The following is a 24,835-nucleotide window of genomic DNA, read 5'->3' on the forward strand; positions in this document are numbered from 1 at the left end:
TTGAGGGGCACCCACAGTTAGGGGGTGGGAGGCAGAAGAGAAGCCCAGAGAAGAGATTGAGATGGAGTGGCCAGAAAGATAAGAGGAGAATCAAGAGCAGACAACCAGACTATAAATGATCCCAAATCCTGACTGAAGTAGGAACAGGGCATGTCTGCTTTTTTTTCCCTGAATCTTATTTCAGAAGATATTTTCCTTTTCCTTCCAACCTTGATCAGGGAAACTCTAACACTAAACCAAACACTATTCTAGAAGCAATAAAATGAAAGATATATTAGCACCATGCCCTTTGTCCTCTCCTCAGACCCAGAGTTTACCCTATAAAATCTGAGATACCCAAATCAATTCTTTCCAGGCTTTTATGCTGTCGTTTTTCCCCTTTCAAAGCTGTTAGCTCCAAAAACGTCTCAATGAATGTTGTCTGTCTCTCTGTTTCTCTTTCTCTCTCCACCTCTGTCTCTCTTCCCCCTCCCAGGTTGCTCTTCAGGAAGTTTCCCAGGTTTTGACTGAAAATTCCAAAGAATGAATGCCACTGAAATCTCTTTCGCATGGTGTTTCTGTTACAGATCAGCCTTGAAATCGTAGTGAATGCATTTCTTCTCCTGTATTATACTCATATGATCACCTCCAGCCCCAGGTTCAGCTCTTCAGATTTGATCCTCATCCACCTGGCCTTGTCCAACCCCGTCATTCTTCTTACCTTTGGGATCCCAGAGGCCATGTCAGCTTGGGGACAGATGAATTTACTGAATGATGTCGGTTGTAAAATACTCATCCACTTGTATCGAGTGGCCCGGGGCCTAGCCATCTGCACCACCTGCCCCTTGAGTATCTTTCAAGTCATCACCATTAGTTCTGGATCCTCCACCTGGGCAGGAGTTGAAGCCAAATTATCCCAGTACATCCTCCCTTCCTGTGTCCTCTCCTGGATCCTCAATATGCTGATAGAGTTTGATGTGTCAATGAAAATGACAGGCCCCAAAACAGCAATCATGTTCAAGTTTTATTGGATCTCAAATATTGCACTGAAGTCAGTTTAGGGGCAGAAATCAACTTGATAATTATAGTTCAGCTTTCTGTCCGGGATCTGTTCTTTGTGGGACTCATGAGTGGCTTCAGTGGTTACATGGTGTTTGTTCTGTTTAGGCACCACAAGCAAGTCCAGCACCTTCATGGGCCCAGTCACACCCACAGAGAAGAGCCTGAAGTCCAGGCAGCTAAGAAAGTCATTGCCCTGTTGACCCTCTACATGCTCCTTTATGGTCGACAGGCAGTCATGCTGAGCATCTTATTGAACATGAAAGAAAAGTCTCCTCAGCTGCTGAAATGCCATGTGGTACTTGGATTCACCTTCTCAACTGAGTCCATTCTTGATCACTCACAGTGACAGGAGGATGAGAACGTTTTGGAAAAGTGAATCTCCTGCTTCCAACGTAGATATTCCATAGGCTCTTATAGAAGCATCCGTTCTATCGCTTAGTGACACTGAGAAAAATAACCAGATGCCCTGATTTCAATCAATCAATCAATCAGCGGTATTTACTGAACACTTACAAAAGTGTTAATAGACACTGTCGTGGTTAGATGTTACCGGCAACAGACTATTGTCAGCAATGTACAAGGGCATAAGTTATAAGAATCCCCATGAAAAGGGAAAGAACCTGGCCACTGCTCAGTATGATTTCCAATCCAAAAATGAGATGGCACATCAAGAGGTTCACAACAATGTAGTTTACTGACTTGTAATGTAGTTTACTGGTGCAGGGACCAGTGAGCTCCAGCCCACAGAGCAAATCCACTGTACCCTAGACCCCTTTTATCCTGTCTCTCCTCCTATCTCTCTGACAGCTCCTTCTCGGTCTCTTTCCACAGGCTCTTCCTCTGCCTCCCACCCCCTGACTGGGTGTCCCTCAAGGTTCAGTTCTGGGTCTCCATCTGTTCTCCATCTACACCAACTCTCTTGGAGAATTCATTAGCTTAAGTGGCTTCATCTACCATCTGTACTTGGATGTCCTGTTATGACATCAAACTTAACGTGTCTAAAGCAGTCCTCCTTCCCTTCTCACACAAACTCTGTCCCTCCCCTGACACCCCCATCACTTTACATGGCACCACCATCCTTACTGCGTCGGAAGTGGTAATCTTGGCATTAACCCTGACTCCTTTCTCTCATTCAGCCCATATATTCAATCTATCACTAAATCCTGATGGTTCAACCTTCACAACATTGCTAAAATCTGTCCTTTCTCCTCCATCCAAACTGCTACCACTTTAACCCAAGCATTTATTCTGCCCCATTTTGATTACTTTATCTATCAGTCAGTCAGTTGTATTTATTGAACACATATTGTGTGCAGACTACTGAGCTAAGCGCTTGGGAGAGTGCAGTGTAACAATAGACACATTATCTGGCCACAACAAGTTTACAGTCCAGAGGAGGAGACAGACATTATTATAAATAAATAAATTATAGATATGTTCCTAAGTGCTGTGAGCCCGAGAGGAGGGGATGAATAAAAGGAGAATGTCAAGGTGACACAGAAGGGAGTAGCATTAGAGGAAAGGAGGGTTTAGTCAGGAAAGGCCTCTTAGAGGAGATGAGCCTTCAATAAGGTTTTGAAGGTGGGGAGAGTAATTACCTGTCAGCTATGAGGAGGGAGGGCATCCCAGGCCAGAGGCAGGATGTTGGTGAGAGGTCGGTGGTAAAATGGATGAGATTGAGGTAAAGTGAGAAGGTTAGCGTTAGAGGAGCTAGGTGTGTGAGTTGGGTTGTAGTAGGAGAGTTGTGAGATGAGTTAGGAGGAGGCAGTGCGATTGTATTAGCCTTTTGACCTCCCAGCCTCCTGTCTCTCCCAACTCCAGTCCTTACTTTGCTCTGCTGCCTAGATCATTTTTCTACAAAAACGTTCAGTCCATCTTTCCCCACTCCTCAAGAACCTCCAGTGATTGCCCATCTACCACCACTTCAGATAGAAATTCCTTACCATTGGCTTTAAAACACTCATTCACCTTGTCCCCTCCTACCTCACCTTGCTCCTCGCCTACTATAACCCAGCCTGTACACTTTGCTCCCCTAATGCTAACCTTCTCACTGTATCTTGATCTTGTCTCTCTCACCACCGACGTTTTGCCTATGTCCTGCCTCTGGCCTGGAGCACTCTTCCTTTTCATTTTCATTCAATCATATTTATTGAGTGCTTACTGTGTGCAGAGCACAGAACTAAGTGCTTGGAAGAGTACAAAATAAAAATAAAGAGACATCCCCTGCCCACAACGAGCTTACAGTCTAGAGGTGGGAGATAGATATTAATTATAAAAAAATTACAGATATGTACATAAGTGCTGTTGGGCTGAGAAGAAAGATGAACAAAGGGAGCAAGTCAGGGCGACCCAGAAGGGCATGGGAGAAGAGGAAAGGCAGGCTTAGACAGGGAAGGCCTCTTGGAGGAGACTACTTTCAGTAAGACTTTGAAGGTGGGGGAGAGTAAATGTAGGATTTGAGAAGAGAAAGTGTTCTCCTCCCAATCAAACATTATTGAAGGTGCATCTCTAAGAAGCATCGATTACATACATTAATGTCTGTCTCCTTCTCTAGACTGTAAACCCGTTGTGGGCAGGGATTATGTCCGCTCATTGTTATAGTGTACTCTCCCAAACGCTTAGTACAGTGCCCTGCACACAGCAAGAACTCAATAAATATGATTGATTCGATGAATGACTGACCCCTCTGTTTTCACAGTCTGAGGCCCACAGCAGCAGCCAGTACACAGGAATGGGCCAATTGATCTTCAGGGTTCTGCTGGAAACTAAGGGGAGAGTTGGAGAAGACCCCACTATGGGTGAAATTCACCTATGGGTGGTTGTGTGACTGATGAGGAAACTGAGAATTAGAGAGGTGAACTGCATGCCTGAGTTTGCCAGCTCACCAAACACAAGGTTAAGACTAAAACCCTGATTATCTGAATCTTCCCACCAGAGCAGGAAGCTTACTATGACTGAAACAGGATTTAGTTTGGAAACCATTTTTACCTTCTTTTTAAGCATTTTTGTTGTTTCCACTTTGATTTTGGGGAAACAGAGATGAGTTCTTGAAGAGTCATTCATTCATTCAATGTTATTTATTGAGCACTTACTGTGTAAAAAGCACTGTACTAAGCATTCAGGAGAGTACATTATAACAATAAACAAACACATTTCCTGCCCACAGTGAGCTAACAGGCTAGAGGGACACTAATACAGATAAGTAAATAAATGAATAAATAATTCATCAGTTCATTCATTCAATCATATTTATTGATCACCTACCTTGTGCAAAGCATTGTACTGAATGGTTAGCAGAGTACAATACAACAACAAACTGACACATTCCCTGCCCACAACGAGCTCACAGTCTACAGGAATACACATATTTTCTGGGGACTATGGCAAGGGGCAGAGGGATGAATGAAGAGAGCAAGTCGGGACATCACAGAAAGGAGTGGGAGAAGAGGAGAGGAGTACTTAGAGAAGGCCTCTTGCTGATGACATGCTTTAATAAGGCTTTGAAGGTGGGGAAAGTGATTGTCTGATGGATATGAAGAGGGAGAGCAGTCTAGCCAGAGGCAGGACGTGGGTGAGAGGTCGATGGTGATGTATACGAGATAGAGGTACAGTTGTCAGAGTGGCATTAGAGGAGCGAACTCTGTGGACTGGTTGTAGAAGGAAAGCAGCGAGGTAAGGTAGTAGGGGATAAGGTGATTGAGTGCTTTAAAGCCAATGGTAAAGAGTTTTTGTTTGATGCGGGAGTGGATGGACAACCCCTAGAGGTTCTTGAGGAGTGGGAAGACATGGACTGAACATTTTTGCAGAAAAATGACCCAAGCAGCATTGTGAAGTATGGGCTGGGCTGGGGAAGCACGGGAAGCAGGGAGGTCAGCTGATTACTGATGCAGTAATAGAGGTAGGATAAGAAAAGTGCTTGGATTAATGTGGTACAGTTTGGATGGAGAGGAAACGATGGATTTTAGTGATGTGGTGAAAGTTAAGCTAACAGGAATTGGTGACAGGTTGAATATTTGGGTTGAATGAGAGAGATGAGTCAAGGACAAAACCAAGCTTATAGGCCTGTGAGGTAGGGAGGATGATGGTGCTGTCTACAATGATGGGAAAATCAAGGGGAGGACAGGGTTTGAATGGGAAGATGAGGAGTTTTGGACTTGTTATGTTTGAGGTGTTGGTGGAACATACATGTAGAGATGTCCAGGAGACAGGAGGAAATGTGAGACTGCAGAGAGGTCTGCTGGAAATGTAAATTGGGGAATCATCCACTTAGAGATGGTAGTTGAAGACATAGGAGTGAATGTGTTTTCCAAGGGATTGGGTGTAGTAGGAGAATAGAAGGCAACTCAGAACTGAGCCTTGAGGGACTTCCACATTTGTGTGTTGGGATGCAGAGGAGGAGCCCGCAAAAGAGACTGAGAACAAGTGGTCAGAGAGATAGGAGGAGAACCAGGAGAAGACAGTGTCAGTGAAAACAAAGTTGGTTAATATTTCCAAGTGCATGGTCAACAATGTCGAAGGCAGCTGAAATATGGAGGAGAATTCGGATGGAGAAGAGGCCATTGGATTTGGCAACAAGGAGACCAATGGTGACCAATGAAAGGGCAGTTTCTGAGTAGAGAAGGGGAAGGAAGTCAGATAGGAGGGGGTCAACGAGAGAATTGGAGGAGGGGAAGTGAAGACAGTGGGTTTAGATACCATGCTCTAGGACCTTAGAGAGGAATGGTAGGAAGAAGATAGGACCAGAACTGGAGGGAGCCACGTGTTCAAGGGAGGATTTTTTTTAGGATCGGGGAGAAATTAACTGTTTGAAAGCAGTGGGGAAAAAGCCATTGGAGAGTGAACAGTTGAAGATGGCAGTCAGAGAGGGAAGAAAGGAGAGGACAAGTGCTTTGATAAGGTGTGCATGGTTAGGATTAGAGGTGCAGGTGGATGGGGTGGATTTTGAGAGAAAGCAGGAGGTCTCCCATGGAGGTAGTCCTGGGAAAGATGGGAGAGTTGAAAGGGCAGAAACAGGGAGGGACTGGAGAGGAGCAGGGAAGATTGTAGGGAGATCTTGTGTAAAGCTTTCAATTTTCTCAATGAAGTTCAGGCAGGCCATTGGGAGAAAGAGATAGGGGAAGTGGAGAGGGGAGGGCGAGTATTCGAGGAGGGAGTTGAAAGTCTGAAATAACTGGCAAGGGCAATGCATATGTGTACCGGGATGGACCGGAGCCTCTGTAGACTGCCCGTCCCCAGTATATCGATAATAACGGAATACCCAAGAAAGAGGTAGATAAGTCCAGGTTGATAGTTTAGAGTGGAACGCGGGGTGGGGGGGGGGGGGGGGGGAGGCTTACCCACAGAACAGTCCGTGGCGTCTGGTGGACTTGGAGAGATCACACTGCACCCTCCCCCCGCATGCACTGTCTTATATCCCCTCTGGTGTGCCAAGAACAAAATGGGCCCTGTATGGGCGGAGGAGAGGGAGGCATCGACCACCTGGCTCGATGCTCCCTTCCAGATACCTCTGGGGCCCCAAGATTCGCGAGGTGATAAGTCCTTGGTGGTCAATCACCGTACGGTCTTGTTGCTGCCTTGGGGCCTCCTTCCTCCAGCAAGTCCGTCTTCCTCCCACCTGGGGTTGGCACTACGCCGGCGCTGTGCAATTAACGAGGCAGGATGGAGCAGGGGTCGGCCTTGACTGTGCTTGCCCAAATGTTTCCCATGGAGTCTGACCATACAACAAGGGAGTCAATGAGGATGAAGAAATAACTTTGCCGGGAAGAGGAGGTGGGGCTTGGGTGGCGGTAGATGACTGTGAATAGCATCTGGAGTCGGTGGTAGAGGTGGGTGATGTGGGCTTCAAAGAAAAGGAAAGAGAGAGATGGGGAGGTGGAATGGTGTGAAAGTGGCATTGGAGAGCAAGAAGTAAGCCAAATCCTCCCCCTTTCCCAGGGCATCTCAGGGAATGGAAAAAGATGAGGGTCTCCTCTGGAGGTATTGGCAGGGGAGAATGTCATCTGGGAAGAGCCAGGTTTCGGTGATGACAAAGAGGAGCAGTGACTGGATCAGGAGCGGGTCAGTGATGAAAAGAAGCTTTCCCATATGCAGTGCAGGTACCACAGGCCTCATTTGGCTACGTCCTCCCTAAGACTCTGCTCAGGCACGCATGCCCTTCCTGACTGCCCCCACCAGGGCAGCCTTGTGGAAGTGGATCCCTAGGGTAATGGGATCGGACTCCTAGAGAATGGTCAGAAATTCCCCATGTTCCCTCCAAAGTGTGGATTCCCTCTACACGGGGATTGAGATTAGCCAGTGAGGGTCTGGGCCTCCTCCTCATCCTTGCCTCTGTGGTCGCCCCATCCGCTCCTGTGTCCAGCCAGTCTGCCCTGCCACAGCCCACCTCTGCCCAGGTTTACCACTATCATGGGACCTCAACATCCACCCCGACCCTCCAACTACCAGAGCTTCCTAACATGACCGTCCGAGAATCAGACGGAATCACTGCCACCATCCCATGACTCCTAATTTCAGCCCCCTGAACTGACACGGGAACCTATCCAGTGGTCAGTGTCTGGTACAGCTCTACTCTGGGCTGGCAGTCTTCCACCTTCACTCTCAGAAAGGTGGCCCCAGCCTGAGCATGTTGAGGGCTGAGGAGCTCCAGACTCACACCCTTTTCCCTCTTAACAGCAGAAAATATATGTCATGACTCAAGGCTGATGTGGGTGTTCAGAAGAGCCATCAGCAGCAGCAGCAGCAGCAGCAATACTGAACACATGCAGGATCAGTAGGGAGCAGGGACAGAGCTGAGAACAAGATGACATCACTACAGGTAAAAGAGCTTCTCAACAAATCCAGTCCCACAACGCAGAGGCACCCCTGAGTCAGTGCCCTGGTGCATTGTCTGCCCACCTGGATTTGGCCACCTGGACGCCTGCTTCCCAATCAGTCTGGCCCTCTCTGGTTTGTCCAAGGTGGAAAGATGACCAGGGTTTTTATCTCAGGGACAATCCTAGATTCACTATATCCTTGTTCTGTTCCTTCCTGCACCCCAAACTGCACTGGCTCATCCCCCAGCCCAGGTTCTCTCCACCGCCAGCAGATTCCCCCACTCAGTCCTGGACAGGAGGCCAGCAGTCAATAAAAACTCTTCCTGGGACGGTTCTACCATTACTCTTACCCCAGGGGCTCCAGGACTATTGGCAATCAGCTAAACTGAACACGAATGGGGCAGACCCCCCAGCAGACCAGTGGGATGGCCGGGCGACTCCAAACAATGTCCACGGGGCCAAATCAGACTGCCATCTCTGACCAGCCAGGGGCTCTATACTGGCTCCCAATTTGCCCCTTAGCATGTGCAAGGGGCTTAGGGGTCGGAGGTCATGGTTGGTCAGAGAGAAGTGGGGGTGGGAAGGTAAGGGATGGGCTCATCAGCTGGGACGCCGAAGGCCCTTCCTCAGAAGCCTGTGCATGGTCCCCTGGACATCGTGATTCCTCAGAAGCCTGTGCATGGCCCCCTGAACATCGTGATTCCGTAGGCTATAGATGAATAGGTTCAGCATGGGCGATGCCACCGTGTCCTGTTCCAGGTTGGAGTGGCTAGGGAGATGGAAGTACAAGCGGATTATCATGCCATAGAACAGTGTCACCACCAACACATGGGAGCTGCAGGTGGACACTGCTTTGTGCAGCCCCTCAGCTGAGTGCAGGCGTAGCAAGGCAGCTCCGATGTGGGCATAGGAGGCCAAGATGAGCAGAAAGGGAGAGACGACCACACTGATACCCTCGGTAAAGACCACCAGGTCATTCAGAAAGGGCTTGGAGCAGGCAGGTGACACCAGGAAGGGGATGTCACAGAAGAAGTGCAAGATGCGGTTGTTGCAGTAGGATGCCAGAGACAGCCAGATGCCATGCAGAGCATCATGGAGGGTCACCAGGATCCAGGACCCAAGCACCGTGCACGCGCAGAGATCCTGGGTCATGATTATGGCATAGTGAAGGGGCCTGCAGATGGCCACGTAGCAGTCATAGGCCATGGTGCCCAGCAGGTAGCCCTCCATGTTGCCCACAGCCAAGATAAAGGTCACCTGGACAAAGCAGCTCCCATAAGGGATGGCTTTACGCTTGGAAAAGGTGTGGACTAGGATCTACGTGATTGAGGCGAAAGCCATGTCCACAAAGGAGAACTGGCTGAGCAGAAAGTACATAGGGGTCCACAGCTTGGTGTCATTCCAGCTGAGCGTAATGATCAGTCTCTTTCCAGCCAGGTTGATTGGGTACTGTGCCAAGGTGGACCTGGGCACCGGCTGCCCCAAGGTCAAAATGCCATCGGTGACATAACCTCTCTGGCCAGAGGGGGCGGGACTGGAAGATAAGTGCCCCCTACCTCCCTGCCCACCCAATAAAGTATGGAAGGGGAGGGAGCGGAAGGGGCGGAGATTGAACAGGAAGGAAGTTGGGACCACCCAAACCACAGGTAATAAATACCTGTCGCCTCTGCTGCTCTGGTCTCTCTCTTGGAAGATCATAGTGATAGCAACAGCCACCCACGTGTCTTTCCCTGCCCAGAGCGCCAGACGCCCATTCTGCCACTAGGACAAATGTGCAGAGACAGGAGTCGCAGGACCAGTGAGTGTAACGCATAACGGTCTAATGCATAAGTGGGTAATGTATAAGTAAGTGTAACGTATATGTGAGACTAGTGCATAAGTGGGTAATGTATAAGGGAGTAGAGTGAACGTTTAAGTGGATTCCTCCCGAGTGGGTACGCACATGGTGAGAGCTAGCCACCTCACCACGTGCAAGTAGCGCATACGTGAACTTAACGCATAAGTGGGTTTTAACGTACAAGTGTGTCTAACGCATAAGTGGGTTTTAACTTGCAAGTGGGTTTAACGCCTAAGTGGGTTCCTCCTGAATGGGTGCGCACATGGTGGGAACTAGCCGCCTCACTACATTGTGAGTAAACCATAAGTGAGCTCTGCCTGGGCGGGCCCTGGTGTCCGCCCACACGCGAGTAGCATACCAGTGTATTCTTCTCGTTAGGGAAGCTCTAACACCATATTCCTCCCAAAGGGAAAGCTTTAACACCATATTTCCCCCAAAAGGGAAGGCCGAGATTGTCGTATCTAAATAATTAATTAATTCAATTGGCCCCGCGAAATAAAGTCTCTACAAAACTCAGGTTTTCCATCCCCGGCCTCTCTCTCTTGCCACTCCAATTCCCGAAAGAACCTGTCTCCAGCGACGGGTGACAGGTTCATGGTGAGGATCAGCGTGAAGATGACCGGCTGCAACTCTGGGCGGCTGGACAGACCCGGGAGGATGAACTCTGTCACGGTGGATTAGTTCTGCAGATCCATAGTGAGGTTGTGTTTCAGGGGTCTCCTTGCAAGCAGGGGCAGGGAGGAGTCAAGGACTAGGTTGACCGTGGATTTATGCCCTGATAGATTTTCTTGCCAATGCCTACCCTGAGGCGTCCTCCACACTCTCCCCACCCCATCTCCAATACAGAACTCCTGGATTGGGAGGCCAGTCCCCACCCCAGTTGTGTCCTGGTCTGGAAGATGTGGATCCAATCCTACACCCGCCCCTCCCCCCAGGCCTTAGTAAAGGATTGGCAGACAAGGATCACCTCTATGCCACTTACACAAAACATTCACGTCTCCCCATCTCTATGCAGAGCCACCTAGGGACCTCTTCTATCCTCAGAATCACCAGAATCCCTCCTGGAGATGAACAGCCAGGGCCTGGTATGATCAGCATTGGTGAAGAGCATCTATTTGTGTTCACCCCTTGTCCCAAGGTGACCCCGGGGTACCCACCATCCCCAGGTCAAATGCTACAGAGCCAGCAAGGCGGAATCGGAAGCGCGGGTGGCATACCGACGCCACAACCAAAACTGCTAGATTGGTAGCCCTAGCCAGGAATACAAGAAGTGTCCCTCGCCTTCACGTCAATCAAATTAGGTATGGAGAAGGGGGCGGACGGGGATTGGATAAACTAAGGCTGGAAGCTGAAATGGCCTAGAAGCACAAGTGATAAATACCTGAAGCCTCTGACTTTCTGTGCAGCGGATCGAGACTTGCGGCAGCTGGCTGTGGGTCACCTCTACCCAAAGTGTGGGAAGACCGCTCTACCTGGACCGAGTAAGAAGCCACGGGATGGGTGAAGTTCCCGTCCCGCTGAACGCTTGTGGGGCTGGAAGCCAGGCGCTTCGCCATGGGTGTGTAAAACATAAGTGGATTCCTCCCATGTGGGAAGTTCTCATGGGTGGTAGCTAGCCGCCTCATCAAGTGCGAACAAACCATAAGCAAATTCCTCCTTGGTGGGACCTGGGGGTTTTGCTACGCGCAGGTAACACATAAGTATACTCCTTCCGATAGGGAAGCTCTAATATCATTAAGTAATCATATTCCTCTCTAAAAGGAGGTTCAATTCGTCGTGTCCAAAAATAATCAAATAATTCAATTCGCTGTGTCCAAAAAACTCAAATAATTAAATTCGCCTCGTAGAATAAATTCTGTATAAAACCCAGGCTTTCTATCCCCGGTCTCTTTCCCTCTCTCTCTCTCGCCATGCCGATTCCCGAACAAACTCATCTCCAGGCGACATCCCTCCATTCATAGTCCTTTGGGTGAGCTACCTGGGAAGAGGGGAGAGGAGGCAGGGGCGGTGGCAGGTTTTAACGGTGCTCCTGGGACATGCAAGCTCTTCTCTCGTGCTACCCATGCCTTGTCATGCATGGGCCAGTGCCCCTTTTTAGAGCTAGCATGGGCTGCCTTGCATCCACTGTTTTAACCAGGACTCAATATTTATCCTGGCTGGAGCTTCGGTTATCTTGGTCAGGTCTCGAGCAGGTGCAATTTTGGGAGTCAGCCGGGGCCCCTGTATACCGGGTCCCAGGGCCTGAGCCTTTTGAGTCCCTGAATTCAACTGACCCTGTGGAGGGGAGGAGCTGGGAGCCAGGAGGCCCCTCCCCCGTGGCATCACGTAGCCCCCAACCTCTGATTTGGAGCTCGTTTCCTGAGTGGATTGGGTTTCCTTCCTCCCCCCATAGAACACAGGCCTGGGAGTCAGAAGGATCTGGGTTCTAATCACAGCTCTGCCACTCTGCCATATGAACTTGGCCAAGTCACTTTCCTTCTCTGTGTCTCAGTTGCCTCATTTGTAAAATGGAGTTTAAGACTGAAAGCTCCACGTGGGACATGAACTGCGTTCAATCTGATTAGTTTGTATCTACCCCAGCTCTTAGTACAGTGCCTGGCACCTTGTAAGTGCTTATCAGATACCATAAAAGAACAGGGTGTCAGCCTGAGAAGCAGCGTGGCTCAGTGGAAAGGGCACGGTCTTAGGAGTCAGAGGTCATGGGTTCTAATCCGCCACCTGTCAGATGTGTGACTTGGGGCAAGTCACTTGACTTCTCGGTGCCTCAGTTAACCTATCTGTAAAATGGGGACTAGGACTGTGAGCCTCATGTAGGACAATCTGATTATCCTGTATCTATCTCAGCGCTTAGAACAGTGCTCGGCACATAGTAAGCGCTTAACAAATTCCAGGATTATTGTTATTATTAGCCTCCCCATCTCCGTAAAAGTTCACCACCACCCAACCTCTACCACAACCCAGATCTCCAGATCTTCGGCTATCTTGTGCCCCCACAAAAATGGGTCGAGGTCTACACTGAAGACTACTTCTTGCCCCACTCCTTACTGCTGTGCCTGCTCTGCTCCGTGCCACTCTTAGAGCTGCTTACCCTTTCCTCTGGCTCCCCAGTCCTTATGAGGCTGCTGGCACTTGGGATCCCCTGGATACATTCCATTTATTCCCCACCCCCGGGATCCCCTGTGTGCCTCCACTAATGCACCTCCTGGAGGCTGGATGCTGAATTGATAGTGCCCCAGAAAACCCTCCCCGGAATTCAAGCCCACAAGTCTCGCCCACACCCCCGGGTCTCAGTTGGCAACACAGGCTTACCCACACTCTCAGGGCCCACCTACCCCTCTGGGGCCTAGTTACAGTGAAGTAGAGCCTGAAAGCAGGCCCAGAGCACTAAAATGCATAGCCCAGTTCTCCCCAATTCCTTCATCAGTAATTTATTTTAATCTCTGTCTCTTCCTTTTTACTGCGAACTCTGGGCGGGGAGGGAACATGTTTACCAACGCTGATGCATTGCACTCTTTCAAGCACTTAATACAGTGCTCTGCATATAGCAAGTGCTCCATAAATACCATTGATTGATTGATTGAGAGAGCTACTCACTTAAAAATGTGAAACTCATTCACCTGACCTGCGTGGGATTCATTTTTAAATTTTTGCTAGTCCATCGATCTATCAGATCAATTTCCAGTGTCCCTGCTCTCTCTGGGCAGGGGCCCCTCTGTCATTTCATGCCTGCTGCTTCTCCCATTACACTGGAAGCCCCTCGAAAATGAGGCTGCTCCCTTTACTTCTGTCTTCTCCGTAAGTCCTCAGGACAGCACTCTACAAACAAGAGGCTACCAGAATAGCATTCTGCCCAGACTAGGCACCCAGGACCGTGTTCATCATACAGTAGACACTTAGTACACTATCGATCAATTGTATTTATTGAGTGGTTACTGAGTGCAGAACTTACTGAATACTAAGCGCTTGGGAAAATTCAGTATAACAGAGCTGATAGATACATTCCCTGCACATAATGAGATTACAGTCTGGAGTGAAAGACAGAATTAATATAAATAAAGCATTTACTGATATGTGTATCCTTGGCACTAAGGGAGGGGTTGATAAAGAGTGCAAATCCAAGTAAATGTGCAGTGCAGAAGAAAGTAGGAGAAGAGAAAATGAGAGCCTAGTTAGGAAAGGCCTTTGGGAGGAGGTGGGCAGTAGGCATGGAAGTCTATATGGGAGGAGGATAAGTGTGGCCGGGCAGAAAACACAGTTATATAACAGATGAGGGAGAATTTCAGATGGACATTCGACCCATTGTCTAAATTTCCACCATCAGCACTCTATAGTGTGAGCATGTGAGTGGAATGAGGGTGGTTCATTACAGGAGATGGGTGTGAGATTGTTGAATGTAGAGAGAATAATAATGTTGGTGTTTGTTAAGCGCTTACTATGTGCAGAGCACTGTTCTAAGCACTGGGGTAGACACAGGGTAATTAGGTTGTCCCACGTGAGGCTCACAGTCTTCATCCCCATTTTACAGATGAGGGAACTGAGGCACAGAGAAGTGAAGTGACTTGCCCACAGTCACACAGCTGACAAGTGGCAGAGAAGTAGCAAGGGAGTTAAGTTTGGTGGAGAGGGCAGAGTTGAGGGCATAGGTTTGTTCACCACGATAAAGGAATTTGGGTAGGAAAACTTAATAAGGCGTGGTGGCTTGGGATAAGTCGAGGGGGTAAAAAAAAAATTGGAAGTTTTTCCAGGAGGGCATGTGTGAAAGAGAAAACATTCGATTGTGGTCAGAAGTTAAATTCCAGAGTTGGTGAGGTTACCGATTGTACAGTGACTAGTATTATGAGATCCAGGGGATGTCTAATTCGGTAAGAGCATGAGAGGGATGAGGTAGGAAGTTGGCAGTTTGTTTTATGAGAAGGTGAAAAGATAGTTGGACGTCGGGGTGGGGAGGCAGTGGAGCGTGATGGTAGGTGGGAGGAGATGGTTGAATAGGGAGTCTCCCCCAGGTACCCAGAACCAGAATCCCTCTGGTGTGACCATGGTTGGGCTGCTGCTGTTCATCCTCTAACACCTCCCCACTCCTCTCTTTGAAACTAGCTGGAATGCAGCTCCACTCTACCATCCCCTGTCCTGAGTCCAGTCACTCCATGTGGCTCTAGGAGCAGAAGGGGGTGGGAGCCCATGGGAGGAAAAGGCTTCAAAACTGGCATTTCAACTCCATAGTAACATCACTGAGCGGCTCCACCCTGGGTCACTGAACTAATGGTCAGTGGAGGAACACGTTGTAGGGTGGGAGGCAGATAGGCAGATGGCTTGCCTTAATCGAACTCTGGGTGAAAAATACTGCAGCAGCCATGGTGAACACCATGACCCCCTTCCTATCCTTTTCCCCTTCTTTCACCTTTTTTTTTTTTTTTGGTATTTATTAAGAACTTACTATGAGTCTGAAACTGTACTAAAATCTGGGTTAGGTACAAAATAATGTGATTGGACTCAGTCCTTGTCCCACACAGGGCTCACAGTCTTAATCCCCATTTTACAGATGAGGTAACTGAGTCCCAGAAAAGTGAAATGACTTACCCAAAGTGACACAGCAGACAGGTGGAGGAGTCAGGGTTCGAACCCTGACTTCCAGACCCATACTCCATTTACTAGGCCACCCTGCCTCTCACCCCCTCTTCTTCTCTCCCCTTTCCCTCTCTCCAGCTCTCTTCCTGACTTTCTAACTTTCTTTCCCCCTCTTTACATATTTCCCTTTCCGAGCATCTCATCAGTCCCTACAGAGCTCTGACCACTCTTGGGTCCCCCACCACTGTCCTCCCCTAATTTGCCCCCACACTCAAAATCAAACTAGCTTCCCTGGAGTGTGTCATCCCCCATCACATTTATCCACTTGCCAAGGACTGGCCTGCTTACATACGTTTGTTTGAGAACATTTATCTTCTCTGCATTTCATCAATAGGTTTATTAGTGTGGTATAAAAAGGACTCCCTGCCTGGGGTGGTGTTAAAACCCCATCACCCCATTCATCAAGCAGGGGTTATTAGATGTAGATCAATTAGGTTTATTTACTATCTAGTTAAAATCTATGTTTTCAGGAGCTTTAGGGTACACAGACAGTGAGGCCTCTAAAACTCAAACTCTATCCCATTAATACTAGCACTTTATTTTCTACCTGTAATGTTCCATGAGTAGAGGGAGAACCCCTGCTGGCTAATTTAGTCTTTGTTCATCACACAAGCACTCTGACATTCAGCTTTTGTAATCTGCTCACGGTGCAGATAGTCCTGGACCTCTCTTCCAAGGGCTGGCTCCAGATTGGAGAGATATTGACCTTTCTGCAGTATCTTCTGGAACCAGTCACTATTATTAATAATAATAACTGTGGTATTTGTTAAGCCCTTACTATGTGCTAGACACTGTACTGAGTACTGGAGTGGATACAAGTAAATCAAGTTGGATAGAGCTCCTGTTCCATGGGGGGCTCAGAGTCTCAATCCCCATTTTACAGGTGAGGTAACTGAGGCACAGAGAAGTGAAGTAACTTGCCCAAGGTCACACAGCAGACAAGTGGAGCAGCCGGGATTAGAATCCATGACCTCCTGACTCCCAGACCTGTGCTCTATCCACTATGCCATGCTACTTCTCAGTTAGCTTCTTGATGCCTCGATCTCCTGATTCATCCAGCGTGTCATGACTCCAGACCCTCTGCTCCTAAAAGTCGGGGCTGGCAGCCTCAGAACCCACAGTTGGCCACTGCAGTTCATTAGGTTTATCACATGGAGTTCCCTGGGGGCACTGTGCTGAATTTTAGGACTTCTAACAGTGGCAGCTCATTCATTCATTCATTCATTCATTCATTCAAATTATTTACTAAGTAATTGCTGTGTGCAGAGCACTGTACTGAACGCTTGGAAGAGTACAATACATCAATAAACAGACCCATTTCCTGCCCACAACAACCTTACAGTCTAGAGTAGGGTGACAGACAAAAATACAAACAAAAAAAATACAGATATGTACATAAGTGCAATGGGGCTGGGAGTGGGGAAGAACAAAGAGGGCAAATCAGAGAGATGCAGAAGGAAGTGGGAGAAGAAGAAAGGGGGGCTTAGTCTGGGAAGGCCTTTTGGAGGAACTGTGCTTTCAATAAGGCTTTGAAGGGTGGAGGGAGAGTAATTTTCTGTCTGATTTGAGGAGTGAGGGCATTTCAATCCAGAGAAAGGATGTGGTCAGAGGTGAGATAAGTAAGTGAGGCACAGTGAGAAGGTTAGTATTTAAGGAGTGAAGTGTGTGGGCTGGGTTGTAATATGAGAGTGTGAGAGTGAGTATGAGTGTGAATGTAGTAGGAGAGGGTAGAAGTGTGACCTAATAGAAGTAGAAGCAGTGTGGCATAGTGGAAAGAGCAGGGGCATGGGAGTCGGAAGTCATGGGTCCTAATCTCAGCTCTGCCACTTGTCAGCTGTGTGACTTTGGGCAAGTCACTTAACTTCTCTGTGCCCCAGTTCCCTCATCTAAGGAGGGAAGTGACAAGATCTCGTCTCCTAAGGAACCGCGCCATCGGACTGCCAGTCCCCCTATTCCCAGTAGGATCTTTCCCCTCTGGACGCTGCCGCGGGAGCGCCAAGATCTCTGTTCCTGAGAAGCCTGCTATCAGTCTCCAATGACCTGCCTTTGGGATTATGGTCATCTCTCCCTCCCAGACATCTACACCCCCACCCGAGGACACCGATACGGGGAACCGCCCTGGGTAGTCATCGTCCCCTCCCTCCCCACCCCGCCGTCGCAGGCCCCACAGCCAGTAGGAACCTCGTCTATCTCCCAGATGATCTCTGATCTCTTTGCTGATCATCCAACTCCCCTGGACTAGCACCCCTCCCATGATCACTAGAACCACCCCTCGAAGCGACCTTTAGTCCGTCCAGGTAGCTAACCAGGGTCGTGGGACATTGTGCTCCCCAGCCCCCGCTCAGAGGCATGGGGCATTGTGTTCCCCAGCTCCCCCCGCCAAGAAGCGACCATCTTTGGGGAGCTCCCACTCCCTCCTTCTCTGTGGTCGGACTGGATGTGACTGCTTCCCCCTTAACCCCCTCCACCGAGTAACAATGGCCTTCTTCTAATTGTGTTACTTTTAGCAACTACCTGCATTCACACATACTCTTCCCACCCATGTTATTTGGTTATTTACTCCTCTCCCCAGGTTTTTCCTCTCCTATGTCCCCTATAACGATTTCACCCTTCTCCAGAACTGCCACCCACAGGACTCCCTCCTTTACCGCCTCAGAGACAATTCAGTCAAGAGCCCCTGAACTCTCCTTGCTATTAGCCATTCAGATTTGAATGACCCATGGACAATTCAACCTTCTATTCTGGACATCACCCGACTATGTTGTTGTTGTTATCGCAAGTTAATTGGTAACTGCTCTTAGTGCTGTCGTTTACCTCACTGAACTCACCATGACCTTACAATTTCCCTTCTCCCATCTGCCCTTCTCAATCCTCACCTTCCCATTTTCCTCTCCCACCCAGCTCTTTCCCTCCACTAGCTCCACCCCCACCCCACCTCCCCGCCCCCTTCCTAGACTCCCTCTGTACCAGAGCCAACCCTAATCCCCCTCCTTTTGTGCAGGCCCCTCCCTTGCAACCCCTTCCCTCTTCTCACCGCCCCCCTCCCCATCCCAGTCCTCTTGTCTCAGCGCCACCCCTCGTCTCCCTCCCCCACCCAGGACCCCGCCAACGCATTCCCATCCAAACCCTCCCTTCCCCCCCTCCCCTCCCTCCACAGTTGCTGCCAACTGTGGCCTATGGAACCCCCGCTCCATCATAGGTAAGCTCCCCTTCATCTTTGACCCATTTCTGTCCTGCTCTCTCCTTCTTCTCCCCATCACTGAAATCTGGTTCACCCTCGACGACACGACTCTGCTACTGCTCTCTCCAGCGGAGTCCTCTTCTTCTCCACTCCCCTAGACTCACTGGGAAAGGAGAAAGTGTCGGCTTCCTTCTCATAACCCAATGCCACTTTCGCACTATCCCTCCTCCCCCTTCTCTTGCCTTCTCCTCCTTTGAAGCCCGTATCATCTGCCTCTACACTCCCTCCAGATTCTTGTAGCTGTCATCTACCGCACTCCCTGGCCCCATCTCCACATTTTTCAACCATTTTGGCCCCTTTCTTTCCGTCCTTCTCTCTTTTTCCATACCCACTCTGATCCTCGGTGACTTCAACATCCACATGGATGGACCCGGTGACTCCTCTGCCGCCTGCCTTCTATCACTCCTTGACTCTGCCAAACGCCTGCTCCATCACACCTCGCCCACTCACCAACCTGGTCACGACTTCTATCCCATCATCTCTTACTGCTGCACTATCTCCACCCTCACGAACTCTGAAATCCCTCACTCTGAACACCTGCCTCCTCTCTCACACTCCTCCTCCCTGTAAATCTGTATTACTACCCCACAGAGACCTCCACTCTCTTGACCCCATCCATCTCTCCCAAAGCATCACACCCCTCCTTGCCTCCCTATCCTCTCTACCCACTCTTGATGACCAAACTGTTGCTCTCAACTCCATCCTCTCTACTCAATTCAGCTCACTTGCTCCCTGATCCCTTCGTCGCTCTCGCATCAATAACCCACAACCCTGGATCACTGCCACTGTCTGCCTCCTTCGTGCTTATGCTCGAGCTGCTGAACGCTGCTGGCGGAAGCCTGAACACCAGGCCAACTGTTAACCATGTTCAATTTAAATTTATCTTCTCCTGCCTTACCTATGCCCTCTCCTCTGCAAGGCAAAACTATTTTTCTTCCCTTATTGACACCCATTCCCATCACCCCTGTCAGCTGTTCCGGACATTTAATTCTCTCCTCAGGCCCCCTGTTCCTCCCCCTCCCTCATCCTTCACCCCCCCCAAACGATCTGGCCACCTACTTCATTAGGAAAATTAACAGCATCAGGTCTGAGTTTCCCAAGGTCACCCCTTCCCCTTCTCCATCTCCACCACTTTCGACTCCCTGCTCAACTTTCCAATCGTTTCCAGCAGTATCCCCATTTCCAGCGGGGATCTCATCCCTCCTCTCAAGTGCCACCCCCTCCACCTGTGCTTCAGACCCCATTCCGTCTCACCTTATAAAAATTCTCACCCCTTCCCTCCTCCCCTCCTTAACTCACATCTTCAACTGTTCACTCTCCAACGGCTTCTTCTCCTCCGCCTTCAATCATATCCACATCTCCACCACCCTAAAAAACCCCACTCTTTTGACCGCAATGCCCCCTCCAGTTATTGCCTCATCTCCCTCCTACACTTCCTTTCCAAACTCCTACACTTGTCTATACTCGCTGCCTCGAATCCCTCTCCTCCAACTCTCTCCTCGACCCCCTATAATCTGGCTTCCGTTGCCTCCACGCCACAGAATCTGCCCTCTCAAAGGTCACCAATGACCTCCTGCTTGCCAAATCCAATGGCTCCTACTCTATCCTAATCCTCCTCCACCTCTCAGCTGCCTTTGACACTGCCGACCATCCCCTTATCCTAAACACGTTATCCAACCTTGACTTCACGGTCTCCCTCCTCTCTTGGTTCTCCTCATATCTCTCTAGCCATTCATTCTCAGTCTTTTTCGTGGGCTCCTCCTCCCCCTCCCATCCCCTAACTGTAGGTGTTCCTCAAGGATCAGTTCTTGGTCCCCTTCTGTTCTCCATCCATATTCACTCCCTTGGTGAACTCATTCACTCGCAAGGCTTCGACTATTATCTCTACACAGATTACACCCAAATCTACATCACCTCCCCTGTTCTCTCTCCCTCCCTCCAGGCTAGGATCTCCTCTTGCCTTCAGCACATCTCCACCTGGAAGTCCTACCGACAAAGTCTGAGATCTTTATCTTCCCTCCCAAACCCTGTCCTCTCCCTGGCTTTCCCATCACTGTGGACAGCACAACTATCCTTCCCGTCTACCAAGCCTGCAACTCTGGTGTTATCCTTGTTTCTGCTCTCTCATTCACCCCACACATCCAATCCGACATCAAAAGCTGCCGGTCTCACCTTCACAACATCGCCAAGATTCAGCCTTTCCTCTCATTCATTCATTCAATCAATCATTCAATAGCATTTATTGAGCCCTTACTATGTCTAGAGCACTGTACTCGGCGCTTGGAATGTACAATTCGGCAACAGATAGAGACAATCCCTGTCCAATGACGGGTTTACAGTCTAATCGGGGGAGACAGATGGAGAAAAACAAGACAACAAAATCACAATTAATAGAATCAAGGGAATGTACACTTCATTAACAAAACAAATAGGGTAATAAAATATATAAACAAATGAGCACAGTGCTGATGGAAGGGGAAGGGAATAATAATGTTGCTATTTGTTAAGCGCTTACTATGTGCCAAGCACTGTTCTAAGCGCTGGGGTAGACACAGGGGAATCAGGTTGTCCCACGTGGGGCTCACAGTCTTCTTCCCCATTTTACAGATGAGGTAAGTGAGGCACCGAGAAGTGAAGTGACTTGCCCAAAGTCACACAGCTGACAAGGGGCCGAGCAGGGATTCGAACCCATGACCTCTGACTCCAAAGCCCGTGCTCTTTCCGCTGAGCCACGCTAGCAGAGGGAAAGGGGGCTTAACTGGAGGTGAAGGAAGGAAGGAGGAGGGAGCAGAGGGTGGAGGGGGAGCAGAGAGGGAGCAGAAGGAGCAAAGGGAAAAAGGGACGCTCTGTCTGGGAAGGCCTCTTGAAGGAGGTGAGCTCTCAGTAGGACCTTAAAGAGGGGAAGAGAGTCAGTTCGGCGGATGTGAGGAGGGAGGGCATTCCACGACAGCGGTAGGACGTAGGCCCAGAGGTCGACGGCGGGATAGGAGTGAACGGGGGACAGTGAGGAGATGAGCGGCAGAGGAGAGTGTATGGGGTGGACAGTAGAAAGAGAGAAGGGAGGTGAGGTAAGAGGGGGCAAGGTGATGGAGAGCCTTGAAGCCTAGAGTGAGAAGTTTTTGTTTCGTGCAGAGGTTGATAGGCAACTACTGGAGGTTTTTAAGGAGGGGAGTGACATGCCCAGGGCGTTTCTATAGGCAGATGAGCCGGGCAGCGGAATGAAGAATAGACTGGAGCGGGGAGAGACAGAAGGAAGTGAGATCAGAGAGAAGGCTGACACAATAATCCAGCTGGGATATTATGAGAGCTCTCCATCTAAACGGCTACGTTGCTGGTACAATCTCTCATAATATCCCGATTGGATTATTGCATCATCCTCATCTCTGATCTCCCATCCTCATATCTCTACCCTCTTCAGTCTATACTTCACTGTGCTGCCCGGATTATCTCTCTACAGAAACCCGCTGGGCATGTCTCTCCCCTCCTCAAAAACCTCCAGTGTTGCAAATCAACCTTGGTATGAAGCAAACACTCCTTACTCTTGGCTTCCAAGCTCTTATCACTTTTCTCCCTCCTGCTTCACCTCCCTTCTTTCTTTCTACAATCCACTCCATACACTCCACTTCTCTGCCGCTAACCTCCTCACAGTGCCTCGTTCTCGCCTGTCCCGCTGTCTACCGAGACCTGCAAGGCAAAAGCTGGGGGACGCAAACTGGAACAAGAAAGGTTCTGGGGGAGACCTCAGTGGCAAAAGCAGGGGGACACAAAATGGAGCTAGAAGGTTTCAGGAGGAGGCCTGCATGGCAAAAGCGGAGGAACCCAAAATGGAGCGAGAAAGTTTCAGGGGGAGGCCTGCATCGCAAAAGTGGGGGACCCAAAATGGAAAGAGAAGGGCTCGGGGCCAGGTCTGAAGGCAAAGACTGGGGGAGGCCCAAACTGGAACGAGAAGGATTCGGGGTCAGGCCTGGGAGGAAAGGCTGGAGTGGGGGGTAGGCAAACTGGGAGGAGAGGTGTCCCAGTCCAGGCTTGGAAAGCAAAGGCGGGGGGACCCAAACTGGAACCAGAAGGGTTCAGGACCAGCCCTGCAAGGCAAAGTCTGGTGGAGGAAAGGTGAAAAACTGGAAGGAAAAGGTTGGGGGCCAAAACTGGATGGGGGAGGAAAAACTGGAACAAGAAGGGTTCAGGGCCAGGCCTGGAAGGCAAAGGCAGGGTGGCCCAACCTGGAACGAGAAAGAGTCGGGGACAGACCTCTAAGACAAAGGTGGGGGGGCCAAAACTGGAACGAGAAGAGTTAGGGGCCAGGCCTGGAAGGTAGAGGCAGGGGGCCCAAAGAGGAACGAGAAGGGTTCGGGACCAGGTCTGGAAGGCAAAGGCGGGGGGGCCCAAACTGGAACGAGAAGGGTTTGGGGCCAGCCCTGCAAGTCAAAGGCTTGGGGAGGGGGTCGCCGAAGGGCAAAAGTGGGAGGGAAAGGCTGGGAACCAAAACTGGAACGAGAAGGGCTTGGGGCCAAGCCTGAAAGGCAAAGGCTGTGGGGGACATGCAGGAACGAGAAGGGTTCGGGGCCAGGGATGGAAAGCAAAGCGCGGGGACCCAAACTGGAACGAGAAAGGTTCGGGGCCAGGTCTGGAATGAAAAGGGTTCGGTGCCAGCCCTGCAAAGAAAAGGCTGGAGGGGGCAAAATTGGAAAGAAAAGGCTGGGGGCCATAGCTGGAAAGAGAATGGCTCGGGGCTAGACCTGTAAGGCAAAGGCAGTGGGCGGGGAGGGGCAAAACTGGAATGGGATGGGTTCGGCACCAGGCCTAGAAGGCAAAGGTCGGGGACCCCAAAATGGAATGAACAGGATTCATGGCCAGGCCTGGAACGAGAAGGGTTTGAGTCTAGGTCTGCAAGGCAAAGGCTGGGGGACCAAACTGGAACGAGAAGCGTTCGGGGCCAGGCCTTCAAGGCAAAGCCAGGGGAGCTCAAACTGGAATGAGAAGCATTGGGGTCCAGGTCTGGAAGGCAAAGGGGGAGGGGCCCAAACTGGAATGAGAAGGTTTGAGGCCAGGTCTGGAAGGCAAAGCAGGGGGGCCCAAAATGGAAAGAGAAGGTTTTGTGGCCAGGCCTGCAAGGCAAAATCGAGGGGACCCAAACTGGTATGAGAAGGGTTCGGGGCCCAGCCTGCGCAGCAAAGTCTGAGGTATGGGGGGCGGGGGGCGCAAGGCTGGAAGGCTAAAGTTGGAGGACCAAACTCAAATGAGAAGGCTTCGGGGCCAGTCCTGCAAGGCAAAAGCGGTGTGATCCAAAATGGAAAGAGAAGCCTCGGGGGCCAGGCCTGCAAGGCAAAGGCGGGGGCACCCAAACTGGAATGAGAAGGGTTTGGGTTCTGGAAGGCAAAGTCGGGGGGGACCAACCTGAAACGAGAAGTGTTCAGAGCCAGGTCTGGAAGGCAAATGCGGGGGGACCGAAACTGGAGTGAGAAGGGTTCGGGTCCAGTTCGGGAAGGCAAAGGCAGGGAGGCCCAAATTGGAACGAGAAGGGTTGGGGGCCAGGCCTGAAAGGCAAAGGCTGGGGGAGGTGGGCAAATCTGGAAGGCAAAGGCGGGGTGCCGAAACTTGAACGAGATGGCTTTTGGGTCAGGTCTGGAAGGCAAAAGCTGGGGCGCCCAAACTGGAAAGAGAAGTGTTAGAAGCCAGGCCTGGAAGGCAAAGGCAGCACAGCCCAAACTTGAACAAGAAGGGTTCGGGGCATGTTTGGAAGCCAAAAGCCGGGGGACAAAAACTGGAATGAAAAGGGTTCGAGGCTAGCCCTTCAAGGCAGTGGTTGGGGTGGGGGGGGGCAAAACTGGAAGGAAAAGGCTCGGGGCACAAACTGAAACGAGAGGGTGCGGGGCGTGGCTTTGAATGCAAAGGCTGGGAGGCCAAGCTTTGAAGGCAAAGGCCGGGGGGACACAACCTAGCACAAGAAGGGTGAGGGGCCAGACCTGAAATGCAAAAGTGTGGGACCCAAACTGGAAAGAGAAGGGTACTGGGCTATGTCTGTAAGACAAAGGCGGGGGGGGGGGGGGCAAATTGGAACCAGAAGTGTTCATTGCCAAACTTGCAAAGTAAAGGCGGGGTCCCAAACTGGAAACAGAAGGGTTCAGGGCGACGCCTGGAAGGCAAAGGCTGAGAGGACAAGCCATGAAGGCAAAGGTGAAGCCTGCAAGGGTAAAGCGGGGTGATCCAAAATATAAAGAGAAGGCTTGGGGGCCAGCCCTGCAAGGCAAAGGCTGGGGGCCACAAAGTGGAATGAGAAGA

The 24,835-nt window shown here is 50.2% G+C and overlaps 1 protein-coding gene and 1 pseudogene across 1 annotated transcript; one reads left to right on the plus strand and one right to left on the minus strand.

The window, feature by feature from the left end:
* Positions 1-522: 522 nt before the first annotated feature.
* LOC114807809 lies at positions 523-1,448 on the plus strand (annotated as a pseudogene).
* A 7,005-nt stretch (positions 1,449-8,453) lies between these two features.
* Positions 8,454-11,246, minus strand: LOC100087232 (olfactory receptor 1J1-like). The gene is made up of 2 exons (XM_016226073.1): positions 11,163-11,246; positions 8,454-9,170 (listed from the first exon to the last, which is right to left on the minus strand). The coding sequence occupies exons 1-2, from the start codon at positions 11,244-11,246 to the stop codon at positions 8,454-8,456; spliced, it is 801 nt and encodes a 266-aa protein (XP_016081559.1).
* Positions 11,247-24,835: the final 13,589 nt, after the last annotated feature.

The sequence above is a fragment of the Ornithorhynchus anatinus genome, chromosome X4 (assembly GCF_004115215.2).
Source record: "Ornithorhynchus anatinus isolate Pmale09 chromosome X4, mOrnAna1.pri.v4, whole genome shotgun sequence".
In the NCBI taxonomy this organism is placed as follows: Eukaryota; Metazoa; Chordata; class Mammalia; order Monotremata; family Ornithorhynchidae; genus Ornithorhynchus; species Ornithorhynchus anatinus.

Excerpts from the sequence above, each read along its gene's own strand:
- LOC100087232 (XM_016226073.1), bottom strand. The coding sequence starts at position 11,246 with ATGGCGAAGCGCCTGGCTTCCAGCCCCACAAGCGTTCAGCGGGACGGG. Across the intron at positions 9,171-11,162 it reads TGGCTTCTTACTCGGTCCAG|ATCCTAGTCCACACCTTTTC; the intron begins GTAGAGCGGTCT and ends TCAATCACGTAG.